Below are 25,636 nucleotides of genomic sequence, written 5' to 3'. Positions count from 1 at the left end.
AAGGGGCAGAGTTGGACAGTTTTCGCGCCCAAAGTCGACCTTTAAAATGTTTATTTAATCCTGACCTTAACCTTTAAAGGTAAACTCAGCGATATGACGTAGGTACGGAGAGTAAACAGCATAGCGTGAACCCGTTGAGAGCGAAGTCTTGCATCTCGCTCATCTCATTATCTGCAGTGCTGCTTGTGGCAACGTCATTTCGCTGAGTCTACCTTTAACCTTAACCACACTACTAACCTTATGCCTAAACCTAACCTTTAAATTAAGACCAAAAAGCACATTTTTGTTTTCATAGTTTTTCACAATATAGTCAATTTTGACTTTGTTTCTATAGTAACTAGTGGAAACTCAGTTGTGAGTGGCAGGGGAGGGGCTTGGTGTGTTTATGAGTGAGAAGGTGCACTCAAGACAGAAAGAGACGAGACCAAAAAGACAACATGAGAACAAGCGGACATAAACGCTCATAAGAACAAAAAACCTTGATTCTTGCGATAAAGCCATTTGGAATTTAATTGAATTCGATATGTTGGCCAGCCCTAGTTCAGTCCCCTGCCTCTTAAAGCCCTGCTTCACGTTTGATTTGATCCTCTGAGTTATATCTTATCTCTTCATCTTAGGTCCTCTCCCTGCTCCTCTGAAGTCTAGCTCTGTCTGAAGTCTCCCTGTGCTACCCTCCGTCTAAATAAGCCCCCTAAAGAGTTAGTTTTAAAAAGAGATCCTTTATCGAACTCCATTTGCAACCACTCAAAACATGTTGGCTTTCTGCCTGGGGATTTGAACACATTTCAAACTCTGTTCTGTTAAAATTAAACTATTTTTCTGAAGTATTTAATGTTGCTATAGATAAATGAACTCCCTCGCTTTCTCCTCCTCTGTCCATCTCTCTCTTCCAGCCTGACCCCTGCAGTCAAAGTGGAGAAGATGCGTCTGAAGGTGGATTCGTCAGCCAAGCTGGTGCAGGTTCCCTCGACCCACTTATCGTCCTCCTCCAGCAGCACTGTGAGCTCCTCGTCACCCCTGAAGCCAGGCCTTAACTGTCCCTCCATACCAAAGGCTCCCCTGCTTGCCCCCGGCCAGATCCCCAACGGCAAGGGCCACCTCTCCCTCTCTGCCTTGGAAAAGAAGCAGGACAACAGCACCAGTAGCAGACAACACCTCTACAAGAGACTGTCAGGTGAGAGGAGATGATAGGGGTTTATGTCTGTAGGACATTTTGTTTTAAAGGTACAATGCAGCCGTTTTTATCTCAATATCAAATTATTTCTGTGTAACAATTAAGTACCTTACTGTGGTTATCTTCAATTAAAGAGACATTTCTCATGCAAGAATTTAGCTAGGACTGTCTGGGAGTGGTCTGAGGGGGGAGGGGAAAACTAGCTGTTATTGGCAGAAATGCCACTAACTGAATATACTATGTTTCTCTCTTCCTTCTCCTTCTTCTGTTCACTCTCTCTCTTCCTTACGCCTTCTTCTGTTCACTCTCTCTCTTCCTTACGCCTTCTTCTGTTCACTCTCTCTCTTCCTTACTCCTTCTTCTGTTCACTCTCTCTCTTCCTTACTCCTTCTTCTGTTCTCTCTCTCTCTTCCTTACTCCTTCTTCTGTTCTCTCTCTCTCTCTTCCTTACTCCTTCTTCTGTTCTCTCTCTCTTTTCCTTACTCCTTCTTCTGTTCTCTCTCTCTTTTCCTTACTCCTTCTTCTGTTCTCTCTCTCTTTTCCTTACTCCTTCTTCTGTTCTCTCTCTCTCTTCCTTACTCCTTCTTCTGTTCTCTCTCTCTCTCTTCCTTACTCCTTCTTCTGTTCTCTCTCTCTTCCTTACTCCTTCTTCTGTTCACTCTCTCTCTTCCTTACTCCTTCTTCTGTTCACTCTCTCTCTTCCTTACTCCTTCTTCTGTTCACTCTCTCTCTCTCTCTTCCTTACTCCTTCTTCTGTTCACTCTCTCTCTCTCTCTATCTCTCTCTCTTCCTTACTCCTTCTTCTGTTCACTCTCTCTCTCTCTCTCTTCCTTACTCCTTCTTCTGTTCACTCTCTCTCTCTCTCTCTTCCTTACTCCTGTTCTCTCTCTCTTCCTTATTCCTTCTTCTGTTCTCTCTTTCTCTCTCTCTCTCTCTCTCTTCCTTACTCCTTCTGCTGTTCTCTCTCTCTTCCTTACTCCTTCTGCTGTTTTCTCTCTCTCTCTTTCTTCCTTACTCCTTCTCCTGTTCTCTCTCTCTTCCATCAGAACGTGAGTTTAATCCAGATATCCACTGTGGGGTCCTGGATATGACCGCTCGGAAGCCATGCACACGATCCCTAACATGCAAGGTACCAAGCCCTCTCTTCTGCCCCCTCTCTTTCTCTGTTTTGTGTGGTTAGGAAATATTCCTTGTCACATTTCCTAGGTATTTAGGCAGCCTTCAGATTCTCAGAGTGCAGTGCACCCTGACCTAACATACCTTTTGGCCTTCTCCTTCCCTCAGACACATTCCCTAAGCCAGCGGAGGGCAGTGCTGGGCCGGAGGAAACGCTTCGACACACTGTTGGCCGAGCACAAAAGCAAAGCCCGGGAACGGGAACTGCAGCACCCCCACCCCCTGCAGACCACCCCTCTCAGGGAACCCCACCCCTCCCCCTCACGGCTCGCCCCCCACCACGACGCCCACCAGGTCGCTCATGGCAACGGAGCCACCGACGCCACCAAGCCTTTGGCGTTTGGCAAGCCCAAACCTCACAATCTTGGTCTTCCACGGTGAGTCACTTCATGTGCTCTTCCTGGGTTCTCACCATCCAACGACTACTTTTTGCAGTGTGGTACAGCAAGTACCTGCATCCCTGATGTGTGTTCCTAAATCACTGTTTCCTCTGCTCTTAGACTGAACAGCATTATCTCTGATGGAGGTGGTGGTACCCCCGGAGACCCCCACCATGCTACGTCCGCTCCTGACGGGGGCTCCCGCCTGTCCAGTGATGAGGGGGAGAACGATGAGCGGGAGGAGGGCACAGACAAACTGGACTGTCACTATTCAGGTTACCACCCACGGCCGGCAGCTGTAAGTCCACCACAAATTAATTTTATATTACAGGGATATGCTCACAACACAGCAACAATGAAACAACTACATAGCCAGATGTGTGTGAAATCAGTCCTCCCATTGAGTGGCAGATTGCACCGTGTATGGGAAGCAGCAGTATGTGTGTGATTGGTTTGTTAGTGCGTATTTGTGTTAACTATTTCTCCCTGCTGCTCAGTTTTGTACCTTTGGAAGTCAACTGTTTGGGAGAAGCTGCTACTCGTTTGACCGGCGCTGGGATCGAATGCGATGTGCTCTTACTGCCATGATGGACAAGCACGTCAACACTCAGATGTGGAAGTAAGTCTGTGTACATTCATTAGACCAGAATTCCTTCCATAATACCTACCTAATTCACAACCCTATTGCAAAATCACAGAGGCAGGGATAGGGCTGTTGCGGTGACCGTTTTACCGCCACACTGGCGGCCATGAAGGCAGTCAAATTCCACATGACCGTTTAGTCACGTAATTAGGCTTCTCCAAGCTCTGATGCTGCTGATGGTCATTAGTAGCCTACCAAACTTGCTAACTGCCTGGTACTCAGCACTCTATTGTCCCTCTAGTCACTCTGACATCAATGCAAATGTATTTGAAAATCGAATCAAACATGAGAGCCCATGAGCTCATGTTACGCGACATTTCAATAGGCTATGTAATTGCTATGTAATTGCTGAGTGATGGCCTCTTAAAAAAAGGAGGATCCCCTCAGCTTTCTATAGGCTAGGCATGCTATATTTATTTCTCAACTTTCCTAATATTAAGCACATTGCTTCTCTTTACTACAGGCGTATAGCCTACCTGGCTGGTATGAAAATGAACCATTGGAACCGTGTCCTCCATTCGCTATTTAAGTGCATAGAAGACGCCCCTGTTTCGAGACAGGTGCATGATGGGTGACAATATTAGCCTATCACTTGTGAATTATATATTATCACTTGTGAATGATGCCCAGCATAAGATAGAAAGCCTTTTTTTTGCAACTTTTTCTAATCATATGTTTTGATAAGGTTTGTATCACATCTAAAGTGGCCAAATAACTTCTTAAAATGAAGCACATGAATCTGCTTTACAAGGTGTGTAGAGCGTAACTGGCATACATGAGTTTCAAGTTTGGGAAGATCATTTTCAGCATAAAAATGCACCTTCATAATAAAAGCATAACATGCATAATCACATTTGTGGTCACTTTTGAGAATGGTGTTTTCCCGCTAATGGAACATTCACACTTATAGCCTACTGCCATGTGCGCATTGCTGCATTTATCATTTGAAGAAATAGCCTAATAGTTTATCAACATTTTAAGCTAAATGTTCTGATCTGTTGCGTCAGCCACATTGCATAAAATAGTTTTTTTGATGCTAGAGGTTGTGTTAATTAGGGTTCTATCGCATCCCACAACTGTCCCAGACTATGTTTGGAATATTTATTTTTTGCACAGAATAGAATAGGTCGACTTTTGTACTATGGGGGATAGAATATTGACATAGGCTTGTGCTTTTGCATCTTGTTGGCTGACAAAAAGTAAATGTGTACAGTTCTTCCAATATCTTCAATATGCGCCTCGGAATTGGATAAGGACGCGCACAGTTGCATCCCCGATGTGTCTGTCTTCACTTGTAGCCTGTGAGAAAGACCCGGTCACGTGACGGAGAGCCATGTGAGTGAGAGACGCTTCAGATTGCGCAGCACACTCAGGGAGAAGGGCACAACGCAGCACTCCGGGCCGCAAAATGCATGGATTTTTTTAGGGTGCATTACGGCCACAAAGGGGATGCCGCTGTGAAATTCGAGGCATTATCAAGTGCTTGTCAAATTGTGATTGAGAGACTATTGGAGTGTGTGCAGCCTGCACAAAAAACAAAGTAGAGCTCATGCCTTTTCAAGCGACTTTTTTCAAAACAGCCTTACAATGTATTAAAAATCAAAACATATAGCCCAACGTTTTTCGAACAACTAAAGTTACATTAATAACTATAAATTAAGCATATAGGAGTACCTATTTGTTAACCGCTCAACACAGAATAGTGTGCGTACTCCCTCAAAAGGTTTTTAGAAAATATTTATATTTTGTTCAGTTGTATTCTTCATAAAATAATGCCACGGAATTATAATCACATCTTGTCTGCTAAATAAACTAGTGTATCCCACAGCCATTTGGCATAGCCACATCAGGATCTAACATAAGGACAACTCAGAGTATGCTATTCTTTTCTTCTGACTACATTTTCTTCATATCATGCTTCTTTAGACCTGTTTTAAAATGAAAATAGACCTGTTTTAAAATAAATAATGGATTTATTGCGAAGGTGCAGGCTATATTACATGGATTTATTATACTTTTTAAATGGTCTTGCAGGCTATGTGTGGAAGCCAGGAGATGCTAAATGTCTTTATGTTAATTAACGGTCAATTACCGTGAGACTGACCAGTTATCTGCTTGACAATCACCGGCTGGCGAAATTTCGTGACCGCCACAGCCCTAGACAGGGAGCCAAAGTGTTGCAGGGTGGTGAAGGGAGATCTAGTGCTGTATGGTACACTATAAGCTAGCGGTTCCAATGTCTCTCCAGGACTGTGCTGTGCTGACCCCTCAGTGTAAATGTGTAAATGTTACTGATGGGGATGATCACAGTGGTCTGTTTGTGTTATAGAAAAATCCCTTTCGCCTTGGAGAACTCCTCCTCTTCTTCTTCCTCTGCGCCGGCCCACAGGATAACCACAAACTCCTTGTCCTCATCACACGGTAGCGCCCCTGCTTCGGGCTTCCTCAGCCCCTCCTCTGCACCCCTTCCACCCCCCTACACTCAGTCCTACGACAGCAAGTCTGTGCTCTCGTACGGGACCACCTTAAACGCCCGTGCCTCCCCCCAGGGCGCGGCCGACCACCCTGCCTACAGTGCAGCACAGGCCAGACAAGTGTCTTCGTCGCCCCAGATGCCTTCAGCCCACTCCTCGGTCCCCTCCCTGTCCTCAGGACGACCGCTCAAGTCCAGATCCAGCGGCAAGTCCTTCAGACCCCGGGAGTCCTCCTCCACAGCTGCCATAACCAACTCCACCAGTGGGGGCAGCAGTGGAGGAAGCAGCAGCAGCAGCCTCAGCTCGGGTAAGAAGAGGAAGAACAGCTCCCTCCCTACATCGTCTCACGCTACCACCTACTCCTCAGAGTCCTCTTCCTCCTCCAACACCACCTCTTCCTCCTTCAAAAAGAACTGCACAGTTCACAGTGGCAGCTCAGGGAGCACGTACCACCATGCCTCGCTAGTCCCCTCCTCCTCCTCCTCTTCTCACAGCGGCGTCCACAGTGTGGGACTCAACTGTGGCCCCAACGCCCGGACCAACTCCCTCAGTCTGAAGGCAGAGCCGTCGGGGCCAGCGGGGTTGTCGGGGCCCGGGGTCAGAGGCCCCCCCTCGGGCAGCCCGGCCGAGTCTATCAAGAGGATGAGTGTAGTGATGAACAGCAGTGACTCCACCCTCTCCCTGGGGCCCTTTGTCCACCAGGCCTCAGAGCACCACAGCAGCTTCAGCCATGCCCACATTGACGGCCGCCTGGAGGGGAAGAAACGCAAGGGCTCCCCCGCTGTCAGCTCCATCAACAGTGGAGGGGGCGGTGGCGGGGGGCCGGGCAGGCCCAAAGTGGCCAAGTCTCCAGCCATCAACAACATCCACAGCAAACATGGACGCACAATCCCAGGAGCCACGGGGCTCCCCAACAACTCCCTCATCCATCAGGTGGGTTGGACACCTCACACACTGGCTGCTAATGCCTATCATCAACTAGTCAATCTCTTTATCTGTTGGGAAATTCACTGTGCAGTCAGGACTTGTATATCTTCAACATATGTACATGTGACCACATATAGACTTTAGACAAAACATTAAACAAAAAAATCACCAATGAATGAATGTTGTAATTTATCATCTAACTTCCCTGCCTTTCTCTCTGTCTCTCTCTCTCTCAGCCAAAGGCCCGCCCCTGACAGCGATGGCTGGGTTCTATGTATGGAACCGAGGGGCGGATAAAGAGGAGGCAACCTGTGCGCTGCTCTGGACTGCACAAGGCCTTCTAATACGTTACTCTCAGCTTCCCAAGATCCTCAGGGTGGAGATGGTCTGGACAGCCCAGTGACGTCACTGTTATCGTCTATAGTGTAACTATTCCTCCCAAAGCCATGTAGGAGCGCCTTGTGGAGGTGGCAGGCGTTAACACCCGGGGTGGGTCACACTTGGCCCCTGTCAGTCAGTGTACCGAGGTAGATCTTCCTATGGGGAAGACAGGAGAGAAAAGGAGGGAGTAGGAGCCTGCCTGCCCTTTGACCTATTGTTGAAATTCCAGAGGTATGGAGGAAGGGAAAAGTGCTGGCACAACAGCCGTGGCACTGCCCACCCAACCGTCATGACGCAGAGCCACAGGGATTGACTGGAGAGCCCTCAAGCCACAATCTGTTGGTTTCCGATGATCTCTTCCGTGTGTGTGTGTGGTGTGTGGTGTGTGTGTGTGTGTGTGTGTGTGTGTGTGTGTGTGTGTGTGTGTGTGTGTGTGTGTGTGTGTGTGTGTGTGTGTGTGTGTGTGTGTGTGTGTGTGTGTGTCACTTTAGATTCTACTGGAAATTCAAATGTACACCTCCACGCCTGAACTCAGAAGCCTTGGAAGGAGAGGGCAGGATAAGGAAAAACTGTCAATTGCAACACTTCGAACACAATCACATTGTTGTTTTTTAATCCTTCCACTACATTTTGTCGGTTGGTTTTAATCAGTGTGACGTGTACATAACGTCAGGTTATGTATAGTAGCCAGAGATGAACCACATGAGGAGCAGATTCAGTCAATTCTATATATGAGTTCCATACATGACCCAAACAATTATGCAAGTGTTACTTTTTTATGTTTCTTATGTTTTTCACTGAATTTAACTACAAATATCTGTGTGGAGATGGGGAAGAAAGTAAATTGTGCATGCATATGTGAAAAAAGGATGCCTGATATGACAATTTGATTGAACGGTTGTGAAAGAGGGACTACTTGTCTTGAGGACAAGTGTTAATTCCTACAATATTTTTATCTTACAAATGAACAGCTACAGTAGACCTAGCCCTAACTGTGAACAGCACTAAACAAACACAGACCCACTACTTGCTTTAGGACATTTTAAGTCGGGCTTATTTGCCCCAAAAGCTAGCCAAAGGCAGCCATCCGTTTCTCCCACCCTAGTCTGTAACCACTATGCCAGCTTTGGCTATTGGCTATTAGGATTTCCATTCCGGTACCTTCAGTTATGTCACAATACAGTGTTGTAGATTGTGAATAGAGGGGTTTGTCATGACTCGCATCACACTTGTCCTTCATCAAAGCACTGAGTCTTAAACTGGCAATACTTCCCCGTCTGTCTCTCTGAGATGAGATGATGCTCCATCTGTCTCTGAGATGATGCTCCTTGGGATCGTGTTTTTTTTGGGGGGTGCGAGATTCATGGAGATGGCTTCAGAGTAGGTTACTACTTTTTGTAACTCCTGTAAATTTCGTAAACTCCACTGATGTCAGGCAGCGAGCTTAGCTGAGGAGCCAACTATTTTCTATCTTACTTTTGCTTTTTCTTGTATGAATTGAACAAATATCGAAGTATCCCTATTTCAGAATACATATTTTATTAACGAATTGTACATATTGAAATATGTATTTTTGCACAGGCATTTTCTTATACAATTTTTTGGGGTACAATTGAGATCATTATTTATTTAGTAAATGAAAGAACAAGTTTAAGAACTTAACTTATTTGAAGTGGTTCACTGCCAAGTCTATAATGCAATAGGCCTATAACTAGAGGTTGAAGCATCTCATGAATCATGTACTGGGATCCTTTTAAAACAGGGGTGTCAAACTCAATATTCCCCCAAGTGCCGCATTCGGTCTTCAACGAGGTGAATTATTATCATTTCTACACAGTTTCGATTTGGTTTTAGTCCAGTGTTACCCAAATTCGGCCCGGGGGTGGTTTTATTTGGCCCCTCAAGCTTTTTACATTCTATTTTCATTGTTGGACATAAAAGATAGTGAAATCAGCTCCAAGTGATTTTAATTTCGGAAATCTGCTCCCAAGTATTCCCATACTTAGAGACACCTGATCCTATACAAATATAAGCACGGTTTGAAAGTATCATGTTTCAGTCAAACATGATATGTTTGGGCTTCTTGCGGTCAATTAGCAATATAGAAATTATTATTTTTATGTAATTATGTTCCGGCCCCCTGACCATCCGCTCAAGAAAAAATCGTCCCACGGCTGAATCTAGTTAATGATCCTTGTTTTAAAGTATATTGAGTTCATTTTTTGTTTTACTCAAATCACCTACAGGGTGGATTGGACCCCCCTCCATATGTTTGACACCCCTGCTTTAAAAGGTAGTGTTGCCACTAGCATGTGTTTGTGTGACAGACAATACTTGTTTTTAACTCTCCAAGGTCTCGCCTGTGCTTTTTACTATTTTCAAGTTGCCTCTGAATCAACAAAGAAATTATCATTTTATTTGACCCAAATAGCCTGTGATTCTGAAATGTCCCGCAGGCTGAAAGCTGTGCCCGTTGTCTAAGCGATTTCCATGGATTCAATAATTTACCTTCATCGACGAAGACCTTGTAACATTTCATAATTTGAAACACTTTCCCTTAAAGCTGAAGGGACTTAAGCAATCATTAAAGCAAGGAAGATGAACCCTTCAAACAGTGAAACTGCTTGCATCATTGTTGCCAAACATAATTTGAAGCACAGCGTTTCAAGGAAATTCTTAGTTTGCAGCTTTTAGAAATGCTGAAATAAGAAAGTGCCTGCATTTGTTTCACACTGACTGTTTGAGGACAGAGCTTTTTTCATTTTAGTTTTACCTTACTTGAATGTTCAAAGTGTTTTAGGAGCTTGCTTTTAAAATATGCCTATGAACCCTAAATGTGGTAAAAACCTGATAGCTTGTCAGCTAGCTGGTATGAAGTACTTCGGGCTCTATTCAATCCGTATCGCAGAAGTTCAGTGTTACATCGTGATTGAAATTTAAAAGCAATGTTCCCGCATTAGCGGAGACTGCATTCACGGTAAACGCTGCATGTTTGCCTGGCTACCCAAACTCCTTGCTCCAGGTAACTGCTATGCCACACCCACGGATGTTTGTTTCTTCTCCGCAGTGAGTCTGGATCAGAGTACCTCCCTGACGATTTCTAGAAAGTAAACAAAAGTAAACGTGCACCCCTTGGTGTTCCGAGGATGGGAAACGCTGTTCTAACCGTTCTGGTCCAGAGCCAGAACATGTGGGTAATGCAAACGTTTGGAAATTCAGCATTGGCTTTGATACTCTAATTGGCTAGAGATGATCCAATCGCTGAGGACTTTTTGTACAACACCACCACCAAATGACTTCAATGATGGTAGTCTCATACTGAAGTATGTAGCGAATGAAATAATTCAGTTTGAGTCGTCAATCGGAAATGACCTTTCTATTGCCTATCAGTAACACTTCAGCGATCCACATTGAATAGAGCCCGTAGTGTTAACTTTTTTTATCAACGTTTTCCAGTTAAGAGACGTCTGAGATCTTGGTGCAGACCAGGGGGTGTTGAAGCTCCCTGGTCGGTTATGAATTGTTTAACAGGTTCAGTAAAGTGTTTTTGTTTACCCTCAACCTCACAAGGCTGACCTTGTTTCCATATGATGGAAACTTTGCAAAGCTGTTTTTATCAAGTACCACAGCCTTGGAATGTGAAAGTGAGACAGAACACAGCTTGCGGGAGGAACATATTTTCAGTAGATAACTCCTATGTAAGAGCGTGTATAGTATTTTTTTTTAGAACATCAATCATTTGATCAGCTGGACTTGTATTGGCTGCTATGTAATTCATGAACAAACATGGTAGGTTAGATTTACTTAATATTTAAGATTGTATAGTCTTTGTTTTGTAACATGTTTCTGTAAATAAATAATTTATACAGCTATTTATACAGAAAAAAAAAGGTCTTTGTTTCTTTACTGAAATGGTTTTATTTCAGAAATCACTTTCATCCATGTCTGTATCAAAGGAAAAGAAGTCACCAAAAAGAATTTTTTATATACACAATAAGGGTCACTTCAGACAAACTACTGGTGTGGATACTGATACAACAGGGAAAAGCCAGATCTCCCTCCCAAAGGTAACACTGCACTCTGTTACATGTTAATAACTCGGGACAGCTTCTGGACACGGTTGAGCAGTAGGTCCCCTTTCTTGATTGTCTCCTGGTACTGCCAATTCTTGCTATCAGGTCTGAAGGAAAGAAAATACAACACTGAGCTCTGCCACTTAATATAGAAACCAATGTTTTACATGCATGTGAAAATGATATTCTTACCTGTTGGTTTCCACGATCTCGTTTACTTTGTCGATTTTGCAATGGAGGCGACCAGCAGCTATGAATCGGGATAGTTCCCTGAGAGTGAAGGAAAAACAAATTAAGTTTCTCTACCAGTGTAATCAAGACCAATAATCATTGTCTTCTGACAGGCAGCATCATTCCTATGCGACTCGAAGTCATCAACCAACGGCGTAGTCGCTGATTTAAGACAACCTCCAGGATGAGCATTAATAACCTCAGCAAAAGAAGAAACGTAACTTTTTCAGGACCCTGACTTTCAAAGAATTTGTAAAAATAAAAAACCCTTCATTGTAAAGGGTTTAAACTGTTTCCCATGCTTGTTCAATGAACCTGCGGAATGGTCGTTAAGACACTAACAGCTTACAGACGGTAGTCAATTAAGGTCACAGTTTTGAAAACTTAGGACACTAAAGAGGCCTTTCTACTGACTGAAAAACACCAAAAGAAAGATGCCCAGGGTCCCTGCGTGAAACGAGGACTGCAGATGTGGCCAGGGCAATAAATTGCAATGTCCGTACTGTGAGACGCCTAAGACAGCGCTACAGGGAGACAGGACGGACAGCTGATCGTCCTCGCAGTGGCAGACCACGTGTAACAACACCTGCACAGGATCGGTACATCCGAACATCACACCTGCGGGACAGGTACAGGATGGCAACAACAACTGCCCAAGTTACACCAGAAATGCACAATCCCTCCAGTGCTCAGACTGTCAGCAAGAGGCTGGGCTTGTAGGCCTGTTGTAAGGCAGGTCCTCACCAGACATCACTGGCAACAACATCGCCTATGTGCACAAATCCACCGTCGCTAGACCAGACAGGACTGGCAAAAAGTGCTCTTCACTGACAAGTCGCGGTTTTGTCTCACCGGAGGTGATGGTCGGATTCGCGTTTATCATCAAAGGAATGAGCGTTATACCGAGGCCTGTACTCTGGAGCGGGATCGATTTGGAGGTGGAGGGTCACAGCGTCATCGGACTGAGCTTGTTGTCATTGCAGGTAATCTCAATGCTGTGCGTTACAGGGAAGACATCCTCCTCCCTCATGTGGTACCCTTCCTGCAGCCTCATCCTGACAAGACCCTCCAGCATGACAATGCCACCAGCCATACTGCTTGTTCTGTGTGTGATTTCCTGCAAGACAGGAATGTCAGTGTTCTGCCATGGCCAGCGAAGATCCCACATCTCAATCCCATTGAGCACATCTGGGACGTTGGATTGGAGGATGAGGGCTAGGGCCATTCCCCCCAGAAATGTCCTGGGAACTTGCAGGTGCCTTGGTGGAAGAGTGGGGTAACATCTCACAGCAAGAACAGGCAAATCTGGTGCAGTCCATGAGGAGGAGATGCACTGCAGTACTTAATGCAGCTGGTGGCCACACCAGATACTGACTGTTACTTTTCATTTTGACCCCCCCCCTTTGTTCAGGGACACATTATTCAATTTCTGTTACTCACATGTCTGTGGAACTTGTTCAGTTTATGAATCTTGTTATGTTCATTCAAATATTTACACATGTTAAGTTTGCTGAAAATAAACGCAGTTGACAGTGAGTGGACGTTTCTTTTTTTGCAGAGGATAGGTATTGTGGGTATGGGACAAGAGGTAGACGTGAGACTCACTGGTCAATGAACTCTGTACTGACTCCAAAGGCCTCAGCCATGTAGCCCAGGGTGAGTGAGCGGTAGGACTCCAGGAGCTGGCTGTAAGCATGGATACGCATCTCCCTCACATAGTAACGGTAGTGAGGGGCAAACAACCAGTCCTTCTTCATATCCTGCTCCACCGTGGCTGCAGAGGGGACAGAGACAAACAGGTTAACAACTAAGGAATGAGGCGAAGTGAAACATGCATGTCCACTCACTGTCTGCAGACATCAGCGCGCTTCGGCTTTACTTTTTGTAAGCCTAAACGATGGGTGTCTCACCCAGTGACTGGAAGAAGACAGAGTAGCGACACTCGTAGAGGGAGAAGAGGTACTGGCGGACAGCAGGGAGACTGTGCAGCACCTCCAGGATCTCTGCTCCCTTTATCACCTGGGGGAGAGGGAGAACAACAGATTAGTCCACAGGAGATGCTATATTTATGCCAGAACTGGAAATCTACCAGCTATATAAAAAAATAAGTGTCTTCACTTATTAAAAACAAGTTTGAATGTTCACGTTCTGGCATGTGGAAAGTATTGTTTTCTGCAAGCACACGTCTTAAAACGACCAACTCTTGAATGACGTAGGCACATGGATGCACTGTTGATGACACCACCACCGTGGCTCCTGCTACCAACCTTTTCTCTGAGGTCGGGCCTCTTCAGGGCAATCATGCAGACGTAGACGGTGTACGTGACGAAGGTCTTGTAATCCATGAGCTCGTAGGAGGTGAAGGTGGACACTGTGTCCAGGAAGAGCTCAGCAGCCTGTTTAAAGTCACGGATGGCCACACAGTACAGGCCCTGGTACACCTTGAGACGGTTCCTCCTGTCCCAGTCACCCCCCTCCTCAATAAGGCTGTGCAGACACAATGAAATGACAATGCTTACAAAATACGAGGATATAGAAAACAATGGCTTACAACACATAAGAGAGTCAACAATGGAATGGCAGGCAAAATGCTATGAAAAACACCTAAACAGGCCTAAACAGTGCCAGTTACTGCAAATATAATTCTTAGAATAGATAGTGAGTGAGGACCCCTAATGGCATGTCATCATAAAGTAGTGAATGCAGAGAGAAGTAGCCGCTTTTAGGCAAACTACCTTTTAGCTTTCTCAGTGTTGCGTGTGATGAGGTCACTGTCCATATAGAACAGTCCAATCCTTAGCAGGTAGAATACAATGTCTAGTCGATGTCCCAGGGCCACAGTCTTATCAAAGGTCTTCCTGAAGGCAGTCAAAGCATCCTCCTGTGGAATTAAAGTTAGTAGCTTGTTTGATTGAGCTAATGATGTACATGCATGGCTAGGTTGGACTGAAGAGTCCAGGGGATTACAGAGGCAAAGTATTGCTTTATAAGTATACAATCTGCTCAATGTAGTAGCTGATTAATGCAAAACACCTTATTCCCGATTCGGATTAGATATTCAGCTCTAGCCATCATTGCATCTCGGATTTCACTCTCCCCGAGGTTCTTCTCTGCATCTTCCAGGACGTCGTCCAGGCGTTTTAGCTCGTCCTCGTTGGCCTTCTTCATCTTATTCAACAGTTCTGTGTCAAGCTGCCACTTCAGGTCTTTACACAGGCTTTCATAGTAAGGTGCCATATCTGTAACAAGAGACAATTCATCATCAGCTATAGTGGCTAGCTAGCTACAACTTGACGGTTGTAACTTTCTTTGGCAACATTCTAACGTTAGACATTTTTATTTAACCAGTATATTACCGTTATCTGTTTGAGTAGCGAACTTAGCTAGTTATAATACCTTGTATTGAATAGCTAACTGATCCGCAGCTAGGTAATGTTAGCAGTTTGATTTATGTCTGACAGTGACGCAAGCTAGCGACGTTGGTTACCCATGCTAGTTTGTAGACCAGAACTACCTTGTTATCTAGCTAGCTGACGTTATTGTTGTTGGTTTATTTACGAGGCAGAAGCCAAAACTCACTGTTCTCTTTGATCGAGTCCATGAGCTCAGTTTTCACTTTATCATCTTGTCGGTGACCGTCCATCGTGAGCAGAAATTTCAGCTGTGCTATCCTAAGATCAGGGTTTTTAGGCAGACCCTCTTCTTCCAGGTTTTCCAACGGCATTTTGTCTAGTATAAAAGTAAAGTAATGAGCGCAGATATTTTCTGTTTGTGACAACAATGTCAGAGGTATCTTCTGCTAGTTTGCTAACAATGACTACGGAAAACACTGGTCTGCCACTTCCGCTGTACGCCGCCGACGAGTTGAGAAGAGAACGTCAGAGGTGGCACGGTGAGAACGTTCTGCCCTCGTCTGGCTAATAAAGGAATGTCCACCGAGCACACAAAGAATAGCAAATTATCTCATTATAAAGCAGGTCTGTAACAATTTATCACTCAAAAAAAAATATATAGTTTGCCAGATAGTTTTCTTACTTTCTAAAACATATACAGCGATGAGTACTGTGTCAGAGATAGCGACTCAGGGGTTGAAAGGTAAGCTCCCTCTGAGATGTAAAATATGAATCTATTCCTAAAAATATCTAACAAAGCAATTGTCTGGTGGACATGCAGACATAAATAAGTGTGTTACATGAAACTCTCAAGATACACAGAATGGAGACTTTGCTGAGACCTGGTAGGCACAATTATGATTATTTAAAAAAGGACATGCTTTTTCATATCTGTATTACTATATATATAATTATTAGTTAATATGAGAAAGAATTAAACTGTTGAAACCATGATTTAAACATATTTATAAACTGGGTGGTTCGAGCCCTGAATGCTGATTGGCTGACAGCCGTGGTATATCAGACCGTATACCACGGGTATGACAAAACAGTTATTTTTACTACTCTAATTACGTTGGTAACCAGTTTATAATCGCAATAAGGCGTCTCGGGGGTTTGTGGTATATGGCCAATATACCACGGCTAAGGGTGGCTATTTTGAAGAATATAAAATCTAAAATATATTTTGATTTTATTAACACTTTTTTGGTTACTAGATGATACCATATTATTTATTTCATAGTTTTGATGTCTTCACTATTATTCTACAATGTAGAAAATAGTCAAAATAAAGAAAAACTCTTGAATGAGTAGATGTGTCCAAACTTTTGACTGGTACTGTATATATATTAAGAAATTTACAAAACAAATTTATAGCTATAACTTAATTAATTGCTGTATGAAAGGGTCATAACAATGCAATAGAGAGGTCAGACCCATGGTAATGCTCTAGTCTCCTTCTGCAAATTCACTTGTGCTCAAATTAACACCTAACCTACTTCACCAGGCGTGTAGACATACTACTGGTGAAGTGTCTGTTGCCTTAACCATGTCTGTCTGCTTGCAGTACATCCAGAGTGCCTTGCTCAAGGGCACATCGGCAGATTTTTCACCTAGTCAGCGCAGGGATTTGAACAAGCAACCTTTTGGTTACTGTCCCAACACTCTTAACCGCTAGGCTACCTGCCGTACCTGATAGATCAGTTTCTGTATGGATTCACTGCAGGTAGGCCTATGTGATATTGCACCTTCAATTTCATGCAGATTAGTTTAATCGAAGGATCATTATGCCATGGTAAAATAGAATCCCAGAATGACCTTGTGTTTTACAGCGATAATACCAATATATGTTTAGTCTTGTTTGTGAACCTCAGGTTTAGGAGCAAATATCCACGCACTATACCTGGGTGAGAGTTCACCCTAAAAGATAACGGCATTGTAACACTAACGTCAGCTACCTTTGACTCCATTGGTAAACTGTCATGACAATTTGTTGGACTAAGGTAAGGTGCTATTTTTGAATTTCAACATTTCACTGAAAAAAATAAGCATCAAGCATCACACTAAACGTGTAGCTATCAATTTGTGCCAAATCGGATATCCTGAATATGCTCTGACTTGAGGCTTTGTCTCAACTTTCTCAGAGAGATTCTTGGCTGTGAAAACAGCTGGAACATCCTACTGTGTGTTCCAACATGTTTCTCTGTGGTACAGCTGCTGACAAATGCCCTTCTTTCCAGAAGCCCCAAGATACTCATTGATAGAAAAGGGCAATGCAGAGGCTTGCAAAGAAGTTAGGTTGTTTCTTCATAGTCACTGAGGCTGTCCAAAGGGCTTCATACTCAGAACATTGAGTAATGTCTGTGCAAATGTACAAATTGGAATTACAGTATTTGCAGTCATTCCTGTTCAACTTGCTTTTGGGTGTATTATATGTAGATATAAATGTATGAAGGAAAATAAGTATAATTCATGTAATAGTCATTGTCAGCACTGTATCTATATACATACATTGGTATTATTAAACATAGCTTACAGATGGCACCATGCGTGTATAGCTGAATGAAAAGTAAGTACAGCTAAGGAGACATTACTCACCTATTGTATCTTACTCAAAAACAATATATGTTCCTCTGTCCTGTGTTATGTGTGTGGTTTCCCAGCTCTGCAGAGTCTGTGGGGTAGGGGTGAGTACAAGCTGGAGATGGAGGAGATGGTGTTGGAGTAGGCTGCCATAAAGGGCGAGGCCTCTAAGAGTCTACTGGAGCTGCTGAGAGACAGAAGCTTCCGATGGCAGCTCATCACCATGGTGGTGGTGTACAGCCGCATCCAGTTCTCTGGCATCACTGCAGTAAGCACAGCAAACACCACCTTCTGTCTTTTATCCCATATCTCAGGCGTGGGCAAACTTTTTGGCTTGAGGGTCATATCGGGATTTCGAAATTCAACTGAGTTCCGCACAGATTTTTGCGGGCCAGAAAAATGTCTGTTATTTCTGCATACTTTCTATCTAGTTTTAGATGTTCAAGTGTGGCCAGGAGTGTTTTTTTAACCCAAAATAATAATTTCCCACAAAAACATTATTATTATTATTCTTTACAAATCCCTCACGGACTCCATTTAATCGGCTGTCAGGCCAGATGCTGCCCACGGGCCGTAGTTTGCCCACCCCACCCCTGCTATACCTAGAGTACATCCTCTTCTTCTTTCCACCCTCTACCCTCAGATCAGTGTGTTCTCCTTTGACAGCTTCAAGGAGGCAGGCATCCCCCTGAATAAGATCTGCTGTGTAATTTTAGGTGTTTTGTCTGAGGTCCCCACCTCCATCATCTGGGTGTGTCGCTGGGGAACATGGCCTACACTACAGGGGGTATACTACGATACCCCTCTGCAGTGTTGTAGTAATCAGTCCAGTCTCGAGATCACATATTGAGAGGGTCCCTCTGTAACTTCTACAAAGCATGTGCCCTGGCTAAAAAGGTTCAAAGTAGTGTACTTCTTAATTAAAATGTCACTGGTTAAGTGGTCATTAGACAACCATGATAAGGACTAATAAGTTAAAGTAATCAGTGAACAGTACAGGAGAGTGACCCTAGGGAATGAAACACTGTCCCAGTGCAGGAATCCTGCCCCTGTGCATACCGTAAAGGAGCTCCGCTAGGTGGAACATGTTTGTCACTAAGATGTGAATGCCACTCCTGAAGTCCTAAACAAGAAATCATGTGTGAGCTCCTCTGGCTTTGCCATCCCCTAGGTGGAGGGAGGGAGGGAGTGATGGATGGGGAAGGTTCCGGACAAGTTCTGTTGTGTGCAATCATCCCCAGGGCCTGCTGATAATGCATGTGGGAGGAGAGCACTACTCTGGGGGGCTTTGGGGCCGTGTCTCCCATCATGATATTAATCACCATCACTCTCAAACTGAAGGTGAGGTCTTGACCTTTCAACTCTCCTGCACTGTGACAAACTTACAATAAGAGGACCTAGGGGATGATACGTGGAAGAGATAGTTTTGCTCGAAATACCAACATTACATTGCTGTGATCATCAATGGGTGATTGGTCAGATGCATCCTTCCCTGTTGCCTGTGGTATTCCTAGCTCGAGTGTTGCCATCTCTCACACAAGATATTTATCCAATCATGCCAGCCTGCAGCGTTTGTCTTCACTGGAATCCTGTGCTGGGACTAGTCTTCCCCTTTCTTATTGTAAGTCTATAGCCCATCATCAATATACTGCACCTCTATATGTATTCAATACATGTAGGACAGCAGAACACTTTGGAATGAAGTATTGTTATATAACACTTTTTTATAATGCTTTCAAAGTTACCAATTGAGATACAATAAGATTTCCTGAACACAGTTCACATTGTTCTGCACTATGAAAGTTTGATACCCCAGAGATACCAGGCATACAGTAATTCCATACTTTGAACATCATATTAAAACCCTTTTCTATCATCTCAGTATTACTTTTGTTCAGACAGTCTGTGTAAAAAGCTGAGCTCTAATTTAGGTACCAGTGGAATTATATAAAAATTGAAAGGCTTCACATAGCCACGAGTAGAACAATAGGCCAGGACTATTTAATCACAGGCTCTCAGCCAACCGTCCAAGTTGTTCCCCTGGCTATTGTAGCGCTAGGAACTCACCTGCCTCTTCTCTTAACCACAGGAGCTGCTCAAGTCGTTCAGCTTCGTGCTGTTCACCTGCATGTGTCTGTTGGCGTCACTCTATGTCTTCTTCTACCTACTGGAGACCATGGGGAAAACCCTCCTGGAGATCTCAGGGAGTTTATAAACACCACTCTGTGTGTAAAACCCCTCTCACATGACAAGACCCTGGAGACAAAGTTAGGAAAACTGTTGGAAGCAAAAGAACTGAGATGTATTATACTCTGTCTGAGTTGTTTAGTTTGTATTTTAGTATTGTCCATCCTATATATTTATACACTTTGCATTCATAAGCCATATACCATATTCAATAATAATATGTAAAAGTGTTATATACCTGAATGAGTTTTATGGACCGATTGAATATAATAAAATGCTGTTTATTCTGATTTCTTTCAAAATCCCTTTTCAAATAGTGGTTCAATTACTTGTTATTTCCAACTTTTGTTATATGACGTCACAGAAAGCCATATGGTCTAATGTTCTTCTGTTTTCCTGAGGTTCATAGTATGACATTTCTAAGACAAATATTCTTTGTCTTTCTCTCTCAATTTATCATACACACACACACATGCACCACATAAAATCCACCCCAAGTCTGATTTCTTGCAGACTCATTAGTAAGAACCCTGTAGACTTAACCGATACCCATGGCCAACGCGAGGGACTCCCTCAGCCTCTTAGCTGGCTCTTTGTCCATAATGATGTGGCTGGGTCTTTGAGGGTTGGCTTTTCCAGTACGGTCCTTGAGCTGTTGGCTCTTTGAGGGGCTCCCCTTATCACTGGCTGCCAGCTGCTGCTGGGCACAGGGTCTTCATTAGCAGTTAAACGTGCTGGGTGCACAGCTCCCGTTCGGGGATGGGAAATGATTGACATTATCTTGGCTGGGGTGAGATGGTGTATCGGCGTCCCTCTGTTTGCATTGTCTCTAGAGGGGATTAACTAGAGGATTAATTAGAGCTACCATAGTGACGCCTAACCGTCTTTCCCCATAGACCTGCCTGCCTGGTCACTGCCTGGCATATGGGCTGCTTTTACTGTTTAATGGAAAATGCTGACACTGGGGTAAATATCATGGACACATATAGCAGGTATTTCAGTCTGAGCATTTGTGCCAAATAAAGGGTTAGACTTAGACCAAACAGTTTCCATGACACATGCAATGTGCTATATCTAAACTGTAAACTAAACTGTCAATAATAGTAGATTGATCTTGGGAAGATGAACGCTCAATTTTGGCATATGTAAGTGTGAGGGATAGACAATATTGGTTTATTATCTCTAGTGCTGTAGTAAAATATAAAAAGATATAACAACTTTCTAGTGCTGTAGTGACATCATATTCTCGACAGATGGCAGAGTTTCTCTGCAAACAACTTGATTCAAGGCATGATAGCACAGAGTTGAATCTTCTACAGTAGGTAAGGAGGACATTACTGAACCATGCCGTGGCACTGTAATACATTCATACTAACATATTAACATCTTCTCTGATGGCATTAGTGATAAAAATAGGTTTGGTTGACTGATACTGCTTCTCAATGCGTCACAATACAACCATACTGTATGTCTCTGAGAATGTATTTACTCTTTACTCTTATCCCTGCTCCACCATGTTGAGCGCTCAGGAACAATATTGCAAACAAAACCTGCAAGGCATATTCATGGTAGTTCCGTAAAATGACCTAGTTTAGATGTACGTGACTGCAACCTTTCATATAGACTCCTGGCCACACTGATATATAGTACCTCAAACTTGTTTGAATTGTTCAGTGACAGTTTAAAGACTATTTAAAAGCACAAACTAGGATGGGACCAAACAACGTAATGGCAACCCTGTACGAACCACTCTGAGTAATGAGTGCCAGCCTGGTGGTGAATAAAGAAAATTATGCCCTGGAAGAACATCACAGACACTCTCTGCCTCATTTACATCTGAGGACTAAAGTGGTCCACCCATCAATAGAGAGGGGGGAGGGATAGAGGGAGAACGAGAGATAGAAAGATAGAGAGGCGGGTAGAGAGAAAGCGAGGAGTGTGTGAGCGATGGAGAATAATATGATGTAGTTGTGGTGATTTAGTACAGGTGGCACACAGATGGGACCTGGATCTGTTAATGAGTCACTGCCAGAGGGCCTGGGGACGTGACATCATGAACCAGACGGAACCCTCTGGCACTGCTGGATAAAGGTACCCGGTGTGCCACTCCACATTACCATGAGATGCTTCCCAGTCGTTTGATCTGTGGATTACTACCCACCCCCAAGCTGGCACAGTTTCACTGTGGATGTGGCAGATCAGGAAACAAGACATTATTAAATATTTATTTAACTAGGCAAGTCAGTAAAGAACAAATTCTTATTTACAATGACGGCCTACCCAGGCCAAACCCTAACCCGGACGACGCTGGTCCAATTATGAGCCCCATATATGCTGCATGCAAATTTAACCAGGATCGCAGAATGATTATATTACTGATGTAGAGCTGTAAATATACACTGAGTATACCAAACATTAGGAACACCTTCCCTCAGAACAGTGTCAGTTTGTCTGGGCATGGACAACGGTGTTGAAAGCGTTCCACAGGGATGCTGGTCCATGTTGACTCCAATGCTTCCCACTGTTGTGTCAAGTTCATTGGATGTCCTTCTGGTGGTGGAACCCAGCAGCATTGCAGTTCTTGAGACAAACCGGTGCGCCTGGCTCCTACTACCATACCCTGTTCAAAGGCACTTACATTTTTTTGTCTTGTCCATTCACCCTCTGAATGGTACACATACACAATCCATATCTCAATTGTCTCAAGGTTAAAAAATCCTTATTTAACCTGTTTCCTCCCCTTCATCTACACTGATTGAAGTAGTTTTAACAAGTGACATCAGTAAGGGATCATAGCTTTCACCTGGTCAGTCTATGTCATGGAAAGAGCAGGTGTTCTTAATGTTTTGTACACTCAGTGTATATTATACATGACATGATGGCTGATAACCCCTTTTATTATTGTCCAACCTAGTAGACTAATACCTACTGAGATGCAGGTTAAAGCCTGGATTAAAGTGAGAGTTAAAGCAAGGCTATGGATGGAAGACAGGGCAAGGCCCATGGGTTGAGGATGAGGCCTGGGTTGGCACTAAGCTTAGGCTGATGTTTGGGGTTGAGCTGAGGTGAGATCCAAGTCTTACCTGCTATGATCTTGACTGGGACACCTCATAATTGCTCACGTTGGTATGTAGGTAAGTAGCTGGAATGAGATGTGGGTCCAGTACTGTTTGTCCCAGGTTCTAATCTGAAACTGGGTGAGAGTTAAAGCAGTGAGGGCTGGTGGTGGGGGGATGCCCAGTGTGCATGGAGGTGTAACAGATGGCGTTAATACCAAACAGAGGGCTTACTGTCACCCTGTATTAAAGGGATACTTCAGGATTTTGGCAATGAAGCCATTTATCTACTTCCCCAGATTCAGATGAACTCGTAGAAACCCTTTTTATGTCTCTGACATAAACGCAATGACTGGAAGTTAAAGCAATGACTGGAAGTCTAACTGCTAGCATGCGAGTAGATACCATGGACTTCCAGTCATTGCACTAAGGCTAGTTGGCATTGGCTCTACCTATAACTTTCTTCATACGGGACAGAGACCTAAAATTGGTATCCACAAGTTCATCTGAATCTGGGGAAGTACAGTACCAGTCAAAAGTTTGGACACACCTATTCATTCAAGTTACAATGTTTTACGTTGTAGAAAAATAGTGAAGACATCAAAACTATGAAATAACACATATGGAATCATTAGTAGCCACCCTTTGCCTTTGACAGCTTTGCACACTCTTGGCATTCTCTCAACCAGCTTTACCTGGAATGCTTTTCCAACAGTCTTGAAGGAGTTCCCACATATACTGAGCACTTGTTGGCTGCTTTTCCTTCACTCTGCGGTCCAACTCATCCCAAACAATCTCAATTGAGTTGAGGTCGGGTGATTGTGGACGCCAGGTCATCTGATGCAACATTCCATCATTCTCCATCTTTGTCAAACAGCCCTTACACAGCCTGGAGGTGTGTTAGGTCATTGTCCTGTTGAAAAACAAATGATAGTCCCACTAAGCGCAACCTGGTTGGATGGTGTATTGCTGCAGAATGCTGTGGTAGCCATGCTGGTTAAGTGTGCCTTGAATTCAAAATAAATTACCAACAGTGTCACCGGCAAAGCACCCACACACCATCACACCTCCTCCTCCATACTTCACGGGGGGGAACCGTACATGTGGAGATCATCCGTTCACCTACTCTGCGTCTCACAAAGACACAGCAGTTGGAACCAAAAATCTCAAATTTGAATTCATCAGACCAAAGGACATATTTCGTGTTTCTATGCCCAAGCAAGTCTCTTCTTCTTAGTGGTGTCCTTTAGTAGTGGTTTCTTGCAGCAATTTGACCATGAAGGCCTGATTCATGCAGTCTCCTCTGAACAGTGGTTCTTGAGATGTGTCTGTTACTTGAACTCTGTGAAGCATTTATTTGGGCTGCAATTTCTGAGGCTGGTAACTCAAATGAACGTATCGTCTGCAGCAGAGGTAACTCTGGGTCTTCCTTTCCTGTGGCGGTCGTCATGGCGCTTGATGGTTTTTGCGACTGCACTTGAAGAAACTCTAGAAATTTTCCGGATTGACTGACCTCCATGTCTTGAAATAATGATGGACTGTCGTTTCTATTTACTTATTTGAGCTGTTCTTGCCATAATATGGACTTGGTCTTTTACCAAATAGGGCTATCTTCTGTATTCCACCCCTACCTTGTCACAACCCAACCGATTGGCTCAAACGCATAGAGAAGGAAAGAAATTCCACAAATGAACTTTTAACAAGGCACACCTGTTAATTGAAATGCATTCCAGGTGACTACCTCATGAAGCTGGTTGAAAGAAGACCAAGAGTGTGCAGAGCTGTCATCAAGGCAAAGGGTGGCTACTTTGAAGAATCTCAAACATAAAATATATTTTGAACACTTTTGTAGTTACTACATGATTCCATGTGTTATTTCATATTTTTTATGTTTTCACTATTATTCCACAATGTAGAAAATAGTAAAAAAGTAAGAAAAACCCTGTAATGAGTAGGTGTGTCCAAACTTTTGACTGGTACTGTAGATAAAGAGCTTCATTGCCAAAATCCCGAGATAAACACACCATCCTCATCAACACACCATCAGGACAGCCAAAGGCTCTCATGCACAACTATGTGAAGGAGTGGGTCCAGTCTTTTAGGAGAGGACTCTGCATGGTCATCAGAGAAGGAAATCCCCTCCTGCCCTCCTGAACCTTAGGCACGATTATGGACTTTAGTCAGCAGAATATAGCGAAAGCCTGCAAATCTCACTTTATCAATATAATCAACATCTGAGGTTGACAAATTGCAGAGTTGAGCCTTTGATTGTTTTATCTCTTTTCGCCTTCCAACAGTCATTTCATCCCACATTGATTCATCAATCCCAATGTCAGTTACTATCAAAGGTCAGGTATTAGGCTATCTATATCGCTGTGCAGTGTGTGTGTGGACTGACACTGCGTTGTTATGGTGACTTCTTACCATGGTAATTGGACACACATGATGAGGGGGAGATGGTCAGTAAACCCTCAGCCATTCCTGTCACGCGTCTTCTATTCACCAGCCTGGGCCCCCGTGTGTGTGTATCTATATGCTGTGTGTGTGTGTGCAGAGTGTGATAACACACCAGCATTCTTCAGTTGTAAATAATTGAATCAGGCTATTTAAGTCCCCTCAGAGTGGAGCTGTAATTCGGTGCAGTTTTGCTCTTAAGGACCGGTAATTATGCCTGTTAGGGACTTCCAATACATCTCAAGACCTTCACTTCTTTCTCCAAGTAGGGAACAAATTACATCTGTGCTGTTAGACATGTCGGGACAAGGTGCTGTATGAAAAGGCACATTTTCCAATGAATATCCGGTGACCAACTTCTGTCCACATGTGTCCACATTATCACATCATAATGTAATCTAATACTCTATTGCTATATACAGTATCAGTCAAAAGTTTGGACACACCTACTCATTCCAGGGTTTTTCTTAATTTTTTTTACATTGTAGAATAATAGTGAAGACAT

The 25,636-nt window shown here is 43.7% G+C and overlaps 3 protein-coding genes across 5 annotated transcripts in view; 2 read left to right on the top strand and 1 right to left on the bottom strand.

Moving 5' to 3' along the window:
* LOC120065103 (ataxin-7-like) overlaps window positions 1-11,027 on the top strand; it is a 30,293-nt gene extending 19,266 nt beyond the window's left edge. The window contains exons 6-12 of the mRNA XM_039015824.1: window positions 894-1,174; window positions 2,221-2,303; window positions 2,459-2,727; window positions 2,851-3,028; window positions 3,228-3,349; window positions 5,703-6,780; window positions 7,011-11,027. Coding sequence (XP_038871752.1) covers window positions 894-1,174; window positions 2,221-2,303; window positions 2,459-2,727; window positions 2,851-3,028; window positions 3,228-3,349; window positions 5,703-6,780; window positions 7,011-7,028 — 2,029 coding nt within the window. The 3' untranslated portion in view covers window positions 7,029-11,027. The remainder of the gene's footprint in view (window positions 1-893; window positions 1,175-2,220; window positions 2,304-2,458; window positions 2,728-2,850; window positions 3,029-3,227; window positions 3,350-5,702; window positions 6,781-7,010) is intronic.
* Window positions 11,028-11,055: 28 nt separating this feature from the next.
* Window positions 11,056-17,560, bottom strand: LOC120065104 (26S proteasome non-ATPase regulatory subunit 6). Of its 2 annotated transcripts, none has more exons than XM_039015826.1 (8): window positions 17,450-17,560; window positions 14,493-14,698; window positions 14,195-14,340; window positions 13,727-13,946; window positions 13,370-13,478; window positions 13,065-13,233; window positions 11,421-11,498; window positions 11,056-11,335 (listed from the first exon to the last, which is right to left on the bottom strand). In XM_039015826.1, exons 2-8 carry the CDS (start codon window positions 14,694-14,696, stop codon window positions 11,239-11,241), a joined length of 1,023 nt encoding a protein of 340 aa, XP_038871754.1. In that variant the 5' UTR covers window positions 14,697-14,698; window positions 17,450-17,560; the 3' UTR covers window positions 11,056-11,238. The 2 variants fall into 2 exon arrangements, with proteins under 2 accessions (XP_038871754.1, XP_038871753.1); XM_039015825.1 differs by lacking the exon at window positions 17,450-17,560 and adding an exon at window positions 15,039-15,310.
* Window positions 16,574-19,911, top strand: LOC120065105 (solute carrier family 2, facilitated glucose transporter member 7-like). 2 transcript variants are annotated; one of them, XM_039015827.1, is made up of 5 exons: window positions 16,574-16,854; window positions 17,515-17,702; window positions 18,676-18,775; window positions 18,949-19,055; window positions 19,524-19,911. In XM_039015827.1, the coding sequence occupies exons 2-5, from the start codon at window positions 17,658-17,660 to the stop codon at window positions 19,647-19,649; spliced, it is 378 nt and encodes a 125-aa protein (XP_038871755.1). In that variant the 5' UTR covers window positions 16,574-16,854; window positions 17,515-17,657; the 3' UTR covers window positions 19,650-19,911. The 2 variants fall into 2 exon arrangements, with proteins under 2 accessions (XP_038871755.1, XP_038871756.1); XM_039015828.1 differs by having other exon boundaries at window positions 16,576-16,854; window positions 18,997-19,055.
* Window positions 19,912-25,636: the final 5,725 nt, after the last annotated feature.

The sequence above is a fragment of the Salvelinus namaycush genome, chromosome 20 (genome assembly GCF_016432855.1).
Source record: "Salvelinus namaycush isolate Seneca chromosome 20, SaNama_1.0, whole genome shotgun sequence".
Lineage (NCBI taxonomy): Eukaryota > Metazoa > Chordata > Actinopteri > Salmoniformes > Salmonidae > Salvelinus > Salvelinus namaycush.
The sequence above is the reverse complement of the archived record's forward strand: the minus strand, read 5'-3'. Positions and strand labels throughout refer to the sequence as shown.

Bases quoted from the DNA above. Each gene is read 5' to 3' on its own strand.
- LOC120065105 (XM_039015827.1), top strand. From the start codon at position 17,658: ATGGTGGTGGTGTACAGCCGCATCCAGTTCTCTGGCATCACTGCA. The intron at 17,703-18,675 runs GTAAGCACAGCA...AATCATCCCCAG, and splicing joins AGTTCTCTGGCATCACTGCA to GGCCTGCTGATAATGCATGT. The intron at 18,776-18,948 runs GTGAGGTCTTGA...TGGTATTCCTAG, and splicing joins CCATCACTCTCAAACTGAAG to CTCGAGTGTTGCCATCTCTC.
- LOC120065104 (XM_039015825.1), bottom strand. From the start codon at position 15,183: ATGCCGTTGGAAAACCTGGAAGAAGAGGGTCTGCCTAAAAACCCTGAT. The intron at 13,234-13,369 runs GTGAGACACCCA...TCCCCTCTGCAG, and splicing joins TGTCTTCTTCCAGTCACTGG to CCACGGTGGAGCAGGATATG. The intron at 11,499-13,064 runs GTGAGTCTCACG...CTTCACTCTCAG, and splicing joins AGTACAGAGTTCATTGACCA to GGAACTATCCCGATTCATAG.